General features: G+C 40.4%; 1 protein-coding gene across 1 annotated transcript; it reads right to left on the bottom strand.

The window, feature by feature from the left end:
- Positions 1–1,445: 1,445 nt before the first annotated feature.
- LOC116615756 (acyl-CoA dehydrogenase family member 11) lies at positions 1,446–10,486 on the bottom strand. The gene is made up of 15 exons (XM_048726948.1): positions 10,032–10,486; positions 9,147–9,379; positions 8,728–8,827; positions 8,372–8,492; positions 6,441–6,583; positions 6,031–6,105; positions 5,885–5,959; positions 5,500–5,594; positions 4,855–4,954; positions 4,162–4,302; positions 3,780–3,872; positions 3,404–3,481; positions 2,910–3,099; positions 2,346–2,412; positions 1,446–2,169 (listed from the first exon to the last, which is right to left on the bottom strand). The coding sequence occupies exons 1-15, from the start codon at positions 10,287–10,289 to the stop codon at positions 2,043–2,045; spliced, it is 1,896 nt and encodes a 631-aa protein (XP_048582905.1). The 5' UTR covers positions 10,290–10,486; the 3' UTR covers positions 1,446–2,042.
- Between the last annotated feature and the right edge of the window lie 153 nt (positions 10,487–10,639).

Raw genomic sequence — 10,639 nt, 5'->3', positions numbered from 1 at the left:
TAATAGCACAGGTTCTTTGACAAATCTCAAACCGAACAAGGAGACACAAATAGATACCTTTATTCTGATCCTCCAGGTACATTTCCATGGCCTCAAAACACAATGTCCACTCCTTGAAGGCTTGTACAACCCCGAAGATGTCTTTACGTATTGCAAAGCATTCTGGGAGATCAAAGGGAAAATTCACGAGAAAATACACTCCTCTCCCCAAAGTCAGATGGTTTTTTAGAAGTCTTTTCACCCCGAAGCCAAACAAATCAATTCCAGGTCATACAGATCCAGAATAGCAGTGTAAACAATTTTGCAATCAATTTGGTTTCAGAAAAGACAGCATTTAGGAGAGCTGTGGTGATTCATTAGAAAATTATTTTCTCATCCAGGCAAAGCCAAACAAGAAAAAATCATCATGAAAACTTTTGCTTGCAAATATCCATAAGCAAAGCACTCAATTATGCCCCAAAAGACTTCATGATGTCCTGAGACACTCTCCTAATATGCTCATAGCTGTATTTTTGATGAAAAATACAAGCAACCATCAACTTGTGCCGGCTTCAGCACAACGACGAGGGTTAAAAGTGGGGACCGCAAAGCACTGTTGGAAAGCTTGGATACCGCTGACTAGGTGCAGCTGTGTTTGACTTTGATGGGCTGTATAAAACTCAGAATAGGGGGGGAGGTATCTGTTTTCAGTCTGTTTTTTGTAAATTCAGATAAACTGAATTGGCATTGACCTTGCGCGGAGGGCGCCATTATCAAAAAGACAGTAAAACATCTTCTGATCTTGAAAACGTGAAAAATTTTTTAGGTAAACATACTCTTTTTTATATAAGAAGATTTTCGCCAAATTTTAACAACATGCCGAGGCTCAGTTTGCACCGAAATATGATTTTTTTTATTGAAATGTATTCTATAATGGAGAATCAGATTGTCTTGACAATAAGAACCTTAAATATAATTTCTATTGATCTTTTTTTTTTAATTCTCATCTAATTGTGAAAATCGTTTCTATTCCTAAAATCCCTGATATATATTTTTCCCTCTTTCTTCAGAGAAGCCTTTTGTAGTTGTAGATAACTCTGTCGTGGTGTTTTATTCAATAAATGTCTTATAAGAACCTCTACTGTAACCGAACTTTGAGGTAAATATTGAAGCTAATAGGGCCTTTGGAGGAAGTTTGTGCTTTTGGACTTCCTATTGTTTTGGATATGTCATAACATGGAATTCACACGTGCATTGAGACCGCTTGGCTGCACCCGACAAATCTCCGATATATGGTAATAGGAAATCCAACAACTGCTACACGATTGCCTCTTATGTTGGATTTTCTATAATCATACATCGGAGATCTGTCGGGTCAAATTGTGTGAATTGTTATGACATATCCAAAAGCCTAAACTGTTATGAATCACGGCTAAAAGGGAACCAGATCAATCTATGACAACAGCTCCAAGAAATTGGCTTTATTACAGATATATTGTCGGTGAAAACAATTTTAATTGTTTTTAAAAGATAATAATTGTTGATATAATTGTCTTTAAAAGGGCTCTCTCAAATAAGAACAGCTTTGAACTGATCTAATTGTTTGAAGTGCTATAAACATGGTGGAAGTTAGAACATTAAACTGCTTTTGATTTGCGTATTATACTAGTAATAATTGCAATTCACCGTATTTTAGTTTAGCCTAGTCATAGGCGTTCTTAACGGGTTTCCTATGTTCGGAGATTAAACGTGAGACGGCTTGGGGCCTGGAAATAGTTCACCCACAGAACAGGTGAAGATGACTTCCTGTGACGTCACAAATTACTTCAACCACAGGAAACCCGCGTAAGAACGACTCGGAGTAGACTGCATGTCCTTGTACCTTTTGCTACATGGCCTTTGCCCCTCTAAAATGCCTGAAACAACACAATGGCTGGTGTCCACAAAAGACATGGCCAAACAGATTATAGGCAATATAGATTATACAGACAATCTGTAGAAAACCAAGGCGGTCCCCACCATTCAACTCATTTGGAGTGTAAGAGCATGCTCATCTATAGAAACTATAATTTACTAGAGCATTCGGGGTGTCCCCCCATCACAAGGGCCAAGTCATGTGACACGCTGGTGACATCATAGGCGTTGTGACGTAGGTTGGTCAGCAGCGGAGTAAGATCCTGCTGACACCATCTAATAAGTGAGAGAGAGAAGATGACGTCAATGATGAAGTAGAACAATTTAAATATTACACATCCATCCTCGGGTGTCGAGGTCAGCGCAACGAGGCGCGAAACGAGTCGGCGGAGGGGGAACGTGGCGCTCCTTTCTCTTCCTTTTGCACAAAAAAAAACAATATCTACACTAACCTTTTTGAAGCCTCGATATCGTGAGCTTCAGCTTTCTCCCACGACGCATGCTCAATCATCAATACCGCTAACAAGAAATAACAAATAAATCAATATAAAAAAGTTGTTCTATGTCACCAATAATTAGTAAGTGGGTAGCCATAACAAGTTTATAAACAGTCAAAAACAGCGACAAAGGAATCACGTAAATGTGAGAAAATTATCACGATGAAACAATAACGTTCCCACGCCACGGCCATGTATTGTACCGAGACATCACGGGTCTATAATTGATCAACTAAACCACTACTATGTTTATCGAACCTGAATTACCAAAATATCAGCAATGGGGTCTAAGTTGGGGTTAGCTGTCGACGAGTCAGAATGACTAAGGTTCTTATGACTGTTATCATTATTGTATTGTATTATTACGTTCGTAGCATATTTATAACAAAGTAATTAAATATAAAAAAAAATTATTATCCCGGACAATGGCGGCCATAAGAATGATTAGATAAAGGATTACTTAATATATTTTTGCATATGCGAGTGTTTATGCAATAGTTGAAGTAAAGTCAAAATTACCCATATAAATCCTAGCTAGGCTGAAGGCGAGGTCCCTAGCGGCCAAAGGCTGAAGTTTGACGTCACTATGCTTTGGAGACATGACGTCATCGACAGCACTTCGTATGACGTCACACGATGACCGAAGAGAGGGCAGGGAGTCTGCTGCTTTAAGCTTGGAGTGCACAGACTCTTGGAAAGCATGCAGAACCTGGCAATAACGTGAGAGATTTCATAAGAAATAAATAAGTGTACACCCACCCTAAATCTAGCCTTGACTTATCGCAAGGGAACAAGGTCGACGGCTAGTCAGACGCGGTTAGGGAAGTGAAAACTGATGGGGCCGTGGTCTAGAACGAAAATGGACAAGGCTGTAGAGAAAAAGAGATATATAAATACCGCTTTCTAGGTGTATTTCACATACGCCCCCGTGTGTCGTTATCAATAGGTAACGTACTTTTATGCTCTTTCCCACACCCTTATTCACAGCTCATGCAAGAGTAAGTATACAGTACCTGTCCGTCACTCTTTGCAATGGAGCGAAGAACATCCAGTGAAAGAACGTTGGTGGTGCCCTCCCAAATTGGCAGGACCTAGGGTGAAACAAATGTTTTGATTAATGCCTTCTATCCGCTATCCGTGGTTCCCAAAATGGCAAGATAAATATTTTGAATAATGTTTTCTATCCACATCAACACACTATATAATAAAATCATGAGAATGCCCTCCCACATTGGCAGTAGCAAAGAAATGTCGATTAACTCGGTACTTTAAAGGATTCGATATTATGTTTTATTTTTTATATATTTCATTTTTAAGAACCATTCCTTCCCCCTCTATCCATTCTCCCACTTCTCTCCCTATGAGCTAATCACACAAGAGCTTACAAACCTGAGCATCCCTCAAAAGCCCTGGAAGTCCAGTGTCTTCAATGTACCCCTGACCGCCAAAACTCTCCAGCCCTTCAGATGCCACATAAATTGCCTTTGGAAGTGTACGGTAAAATAGCTCATTATCTAAACAGTGGTGAGCGACCTTTATGGTAAACAATTATACTAAGTGACAATAGCTATTAAAATACCTCCTCTTGGTATACTGAATATTACACTACTTAACTCGAGTGCTATCATACCAAGAGGAAGAACAGAATTTGAAGGAAAGGGCGTGTTTTTTTTGGATAATCTGAAATACAGCAACTTTTTATTTACTATAGGCTATAGCACTATGAAGAGGTTGGCTATCACTGGCTTGAAGCCTCTTTTCCATATAATACCTGCTTTGCAGTGTAGAGTTTGGCAATTGGTGTCAGTAGTCTGAGCAGGTGCTTATCACACTCTGTTGCCATGCTGCATTCTTCCAAACCAAGCAGTCTCACAACCTCCATCACCAGAAGAAATGCTGCTCGCAACTCCACCTAACCATGAATACAAACATGTACAACATCTGTATGTCAAATAGATACTAGTGCCATGCTGCATTCTTCCAAACCAAGCAGTCATACAACCTCCATCACCAGAAGGAATGCTGCTCGCAACTCCAACTAACCATGAATACAAACATGTACAACATCTGTATAGCAAATAGATTTTAGAAGAAGGTAGACCAGCAAGGGTTTGGGGGGTTCTGAAGAACTTCCAGAGTCAACAGGACGATCCCTCTAAATGAAAAAAATTGAGAATCACTGCGAGCTCCCTAAGAGAAAATATTAAGAGAGATTCGTGGCTATGGGTCTGTAGACACCACCACCACCACCAACAACAACAACAAAAACACCCTGGATACAACTTGAGTGAAACTGTAGGGTATAATTCTCAAAATATCATCTTATCATTTTAGAAAAGAATGTGACTGCTACAGAATTGGTATACTAAGTAATTTGAAAGGAATTTTGCTGCCTTGAAACATTCGTCACACAGATGACACAATCGTCGGCTGATTAACAGAAAAAAAAACCTCTGCAAAGTACCTGCAATTTGGCTATGGTTTGGACATGCAGTGGATGCTGAGCTAGAGTCTTGCCAAAAACCCTCCTCCTGAGGGCATAATCCTGAGCAAGGCACACAATCCTGAAAACATTCAAAAGGAAGGATTACAAGAGAGTGTGGGGAAGAAGAGAGGGTTATTAGATGAGGGCTATTAGTAAGGAAACTGCTCAGAATATAAATGTAAGGATTAGTGTATTGCATTGTTTTAATAATGGCTCAATACTGAAAACATTCAAAAGGAAAAAAGGCTACAAAGAGAAGTGTGATTATAATACTTTTGGTGATGACAATATAAAGGTGATAATGAGAATGGTAATCAAAAACGATGATGATCAAATAATGATGGTCTGATGAAGATGATGATGATGGCCAGATGATGATGATGAAATAATGATGGTCAGATGATGATTATGATGATGACAATGATGATCATAATGATGATGAAACAGTGTTCAGGTGATGGCCGATCAAATTACGATGGCCAGATAAAGACGAAGGGATTATGCTGATGAGATGATGATAATGATGAAAATGAGAAGGAGTTGTAGGTGTAACAACTGGAGTAAACAAAGAAGGGCTTTTCAACTATTGCAGGATGGATCAAAATCGAACAAAAATATGCCCACCTTCTCATACCGGCAACAGCAGAGATGCTGTTGTGAATGCGAGTAATAGTGAGCATGCTAGCAATACCAGCAATACCACGCCCTTCCTCTGTTATCTGTCATCAAGAAAACTAATTAGCATTATCAACTTGCATGTTTTAACAGATTAACAAAACTGGAGGCAATCCATGAAGGCCTTATGTATGACCTACATGAAGAGAGTAAAAAGCAATCAACTGAACTTGAAGGTCTTGCCAATCAAAAGCAACAAAAACATATATGGTAGTTTTCAAGTTCAAATTCCTCACCCCTTGGTAATGGTAGAGCAACTTTTTGTGTTGTTGTGGTGTTGCAGCCAACTAGTGTGACCCAGCTCGGCCACTGCAAAGGTCAAAGGTCTCCTTACCTGATGAGCTACTGATCCATCAAGCAACAGTTCTGCTGTTGGCAGTTGTTTGGTTCCCAGCTTGTTTTTCAGACGCTAATGAGCAAACAGCCAAAAGTAAGAGAACGACAACAAAGAAACTGAAAAAAAAAAACAGCTGCAATTACCTGCACTTCAATATTGTTCAGAGTACCATCTTCCTTTCTTGTTTCAAGATAAAACATGGTGATTCCCCTAGAACCCTGTATGAATTAAATAACACAGAAGATGGAATTCCAAAACAGGTAATTAATAAAGGATAAAGTAGCAAACAATTAATCAGTTTAACCCCCTCCCTTCTTTAACTAAGACTACAGTTGTTTCCAGCCTGTTCATGAATTTTGGAAACTCAGTCTCGATGAGTGAAACCTTTTTCACACTTTAGCCTACTGCTTATAAAAAAGGTTTGATGAGAAAATATTATTGCAATGAAACAGACATTAGAGAAATATCAAGCTATTCGCTATGTTATGTCAAGATTTTTTATGAGTGCTCTAATGTCATAAATAATTACAACGTCATATGGCATACTATTTACAGGTATAACAGAGCCATCAGGTTGCTGTATTCTTGCTAGGGTGAGTGTCATATCAGCATCTGTGGCGGAACTAAACCATTTGTACCCATAAAGTTTAAATGTGCCATCAGATTGTGGAGCAGCTGTTGTCTGTGTACCATTTCCTGCAAACAATCATACTGTACTTCATTAGTAAATTGATGCTACTATGTTTGTAAAAAATGCATAGGCTGTAGATACAACAATTTGGCTTTGGCCTGTTGGGTTATTGGGTTGTTGGCTTTCTGGTTCATTGTCTTGTTGGTCTGTTGTGTCGGTGGGTTGTTGGCCTGTTGGTTGATTGGGTTGTTGGCCTGTTGGATCAGTGAGTTGTTGGCCTGTTGGATCAGTGGGTTGTTGGCCTGTTGGGTCAGTGGGTTGTTGGCCTGTTGGGTCAGTGAGTTGTTGGCCTGTTGGATCAGTGGGTGTGTGGGTTGTTGGCCTGTTGGATCAGTGGGTTGTTGGCCTGTTGGCTCATTGGGTTGTTTGCCTGTTGTGTCGGTGGGTTGTTGGCCTGTTGGTTGATTGGGTTGTTGGCCTGTTGGGTTGTTTGCCTCTTGGGTCAGTGGGTTGTTGGCCTGTTCGGTTAGTGGGTTGTTGACCTGTTGAATCATTGGGTTGTTGGCCTGTTGGTTGATTGGGTTGTTGGCCTGTTGGTTGATTGGGTTGCTGGCCTGTTGGTTGATTGGGTTGTTGGCCTGTTCGGTCAGATGGTTGCTGGCCTGTTCGGTAAATGTGTTGTTGGCCTGTTGGTTGATTGGGTTGTTGACCTGTTGGTTGATTGGGTTGTTGGCCTCTTGGGTCAGTGGGTTGTTGGCCTGTTGGATCATTGGGTTGTTGGCATGTTGGTTGATTGGGTTGTTGACCTGTTGGATCATTGGGTTGTTGGCATGTTGGTTGATTGGGTTGTTAGCCTGTTGTGTCGGTGGGTTGTTGGCCTGTTGGTTTATTGGGTTGCTGGTCTGTTGGTTGATTGGGTTGTTTGCCTTTTGGAGTTAGTGGGTTGTTGGCCTGTTGGGTCAATAATTTGTTCGCCTGTTGGGTCAGTGGGTTGTTGGCCTGTTGGGTCAGTGAGTTGTTGGCCTGTTGGTTGATTGGGTTGTTTGCCTGTTGGGTCATTGGGTTGTTGGCCTGTTGGGTCTTTGGGTTGTTGGCCTGTTGGTTGATTGGGTTGTTGGCCTGTTGGTTGATTGGTTTGTTGGCATGTTGGCTCATTGGGTTGTTGGCTTGTTGGTTCCCCCTCCCTTCCTTCTTTAACTAAGACTACAGTTGTTTCTAGCCTGTTCATGAATTTTGGAACCTCAGTCTCGATGAGTGAAACCTTTTTCACACTTTAGCCTACTGCTTATAAAAAAGGTTTGATGAGAAAATATTATTGCAATGAAACAGACATTAGAGAAATATCAAGTTATTTGCTATGTTATGTCAATATTTTTTATGAGTGCTCTAATGTCATAAATAATTACAACGTCATATGGCATATTATTTACAGGTATAACAGGGTTGGGTTGTTGGCCTGTTGGTTGATTCGGTTGTTGGCCTGTTGGTTGATTGGGTTGCTGGTCTGTTGGTTGATTGGGTTGTTTGCCTTTTGGAGTTAGTGGGTTGTTGGCCTGTTGGGTCAATGAGTTGTTCGCCTGTTGGGTCAGTGGGTTGTTGGCCTGTTGGGTCAGTGAGTTGTTGGCCTGTTGGTTGATTGGGTTGTTTGCCTGTTGGGTCATTGGGTTGTTGGCCTGTTGGGTCTTTGGGTTGTTGGCCTGTTGGTTGATTGGGTTGTTGGCCTGTTGGTTGATTGGTTTGTTGGCATGTTGGCTCATTGGGTTGTTGGCTTGTTCTTCTGAATTTACCAGGTTGATGCCCTCCAAGAGCCTTGCATAAAAAAAAAAAAATTCCAAACAATCATATAAACACACCAACATCAGAGCCGCCCTGTCGCTCTGTCATCCATTGTCCAGACGTCCAGAAATGTCCAGGATTACGGGTTGTCAAGTGCTTGTATGCTGTCTTAAGCATAACACCATTAGGTCTGATCTCCTACAAATTAAAATATGCATACGAGTCACTATCTTAGAGATGGCTTATACTCCTGCTGTGGAAATAAATGAGCATGGCTGCTAAAATATCGAGTAAACCTATATTAACTAAAACATTGATTACAATATTATTTGAAAGAGCTTTGTAATGTATGTATGGTAAATTAGCAAAAATGTATTTTTCGTCGCAAGCTGTTTTGATCACTTTGCAAGTATCAAACATAACCAAAATGTACCTCAAGTGTTTTTGCAGCTCCATCTGTCATAGCAAGTGGACAGGAGTAGAGACCAGATGATGGCGAAAACAGATATAGCTTAACAGCTTGGTAGACACGACTAAAATGAAACAAATGCTGCATAAGTAATCATTAATAGCAATGCAAGGTAAATAGTGTTAACTAAAATCAGTGGAATATGACAAAGGGACTGCTTATTTGAGCATGGATAATATTTTGAATTCTATTTTTGCAAATTTGAACTTTTATTCCTCTCCCTTTAGGGTTCAAGCTCAAGGGGGTCTAATTATTGGTGAACTTCTTACTGTAGCCTTACCAGTTACTTAACATTTATATTAAATAAGCTATTCACAGATTTACTTTCAAATTCTTCTATTACATGTAATATAATTATAGTATAATGCAACTTTAATGTATACCTCCATTGTTGATATTTTCTGTCATAAGCTACTGCTACGAGACCTTCCTCAGCTGCTACATCATGTAGCTGACTCCACCCACTGCAAGTGTTAATTCGATCAATCCGTCTTCCCCAGGCATCAAAATGGTCGAGTGATGGAGGGTTAAGTTCACAGTCACGGCCCATGGTGTACACATCAGTAGCAACTCTCTCACCAAAGCGCTCAAGATCTGGACTGATTTCCTGCAGCACCTGGCAAAGGTATTGTGACAATAGTAATTGTTGTCACATTCTAATTAAAAACTTAGTCCAGGTTTTTGAGAGGGACCATCCACCTGGGTGGGGTGGTTTGTCAACCCCCCCTGTAAACCAGCGTAGGGCAACCGCACATTAAACAGACATCCAAACATAGTTGTGATGAAGATGACATAAGCCTCAAATGGCCACTGCAATTGAATGTGATAAAGAATAAACCTATGTTTGACTTCATTAGACACAGCACACCAGCACACAAATGTAGCCCTTTCTAGTACACATGCATGGGAACTTGAAGCAATTTATACAGCCCCCCCCCCCCCCCCCCCAACACCACCACCACCTCCACCAATGTACACAAATGCCAAGAATACAAAAAGAAAAGAACTTTTTGAATTTTTTATAGCAAAAACTAACTAATCTAACAACAGTGCCGCCCTTAATAACTTTTCTAAAAATTATAAGTATGAAGGAAGATTTGCACAGAGAAAACTGCCAAATTTGTCCACGAATGCATGACCGACAACATTGAAGATAATATCACCAATCCTTTTATCATTTATCTGTTTGGAGACTCACCCATGTACATTCTTGTGCACCCGATGCCAAATAAAATATGTCTACATCTACATTTGGAGGTGTTATATACCTTCGGAGGTAGTACTCTTTGTAAGTAACATAGTAACAGAGCATCAGTGGTGAATTGGTTGTGAAGTAACGGCGGCTGTTGAAAAAAAGACCCTCTCTTTGCGCCAGAGAAAGCTTCGGGCAGACTTGTGGCTTCTGGGTGGTCTCTTTTCGATGTCATCGCTCTTGAGTTACATAGATAGCGTAAAACTAAACCCGTCCGAAGACCTGACCGTGATAGATCAGCAGCAACTCGTTGGCGGACCCTTGGAGAAAACATTGGCTAGGTAGACTTTGGAATCGGCTCTCTTTTTATCATCGAAAAGTTTGAGATCTAGGGAATAAAATTTGCTTGTCCTACTTTAGCTCCATCAAACTTCAATCAGATTCGGATGCAAAATAACGTTCCTTTTGGCAAGAAAAAGATGCAAAACTGGATGTTCTCCAGTGTTTATCATATGTTGTTGTCCGCTGGCCTTCTAGCCAGACATGAAGCACAGGTAGCCCACGGTTAATTCAACCCTAGTGTCTTTTTTGTTTGTCAGTGGCTCATAGAATCGTGCAAAACTTTTCGAATCAAAGCTCTAGCAAAACACATTCTTAGTACAATATTAAAAAAATATAATAATA

This window comes from Nematostella vectensis, chromosome 4, assembly GCF_932526225.1.
Source record: "Nematostella vectensis chromosome 4, jaNemVect1.1, whole genome shotgun sequence".
In the NCBI taxonomy this organism is placed as follows: Eukaryota; Metazoa; Cnidaria; class Anthozoa; order Actiniaria; family Edwardsiidae; genus Nematostella; species Nematostella vectensis.
Note: the sequence above shows the minus strand (reverse complement) of the source record. Positions and strands in the feature narration are given on the sequence as shown.

What these genes read in the sequence shown, in the direction of transcription:
- LOC116615756 (XM_048726948.1), bottom strand. Translation starts at nt 10,289, where the DNA reads ATGTTTTCTCCAAGGGTCCGCCAACGAGTTGCTGCTGATCTATCACGG. An exon ending in AAAGAGTACTACCTCCGAAG is followed by an intron (nt 9,380 to 10,031) that starts GTATATAACACC and finishes TACCTTTGCCAG; the next exon opens with GTGCTGCAGGAAATCAGTCC. An exon ending in AGAAAATATCAACAATGGAG is followed by an intron (nt 8,828 to 9,146) that starts GTATACATTAAA and finishes GTTTCATTTTAG; the next exon opens with TCGTGTCTACCAAGCTGTTA.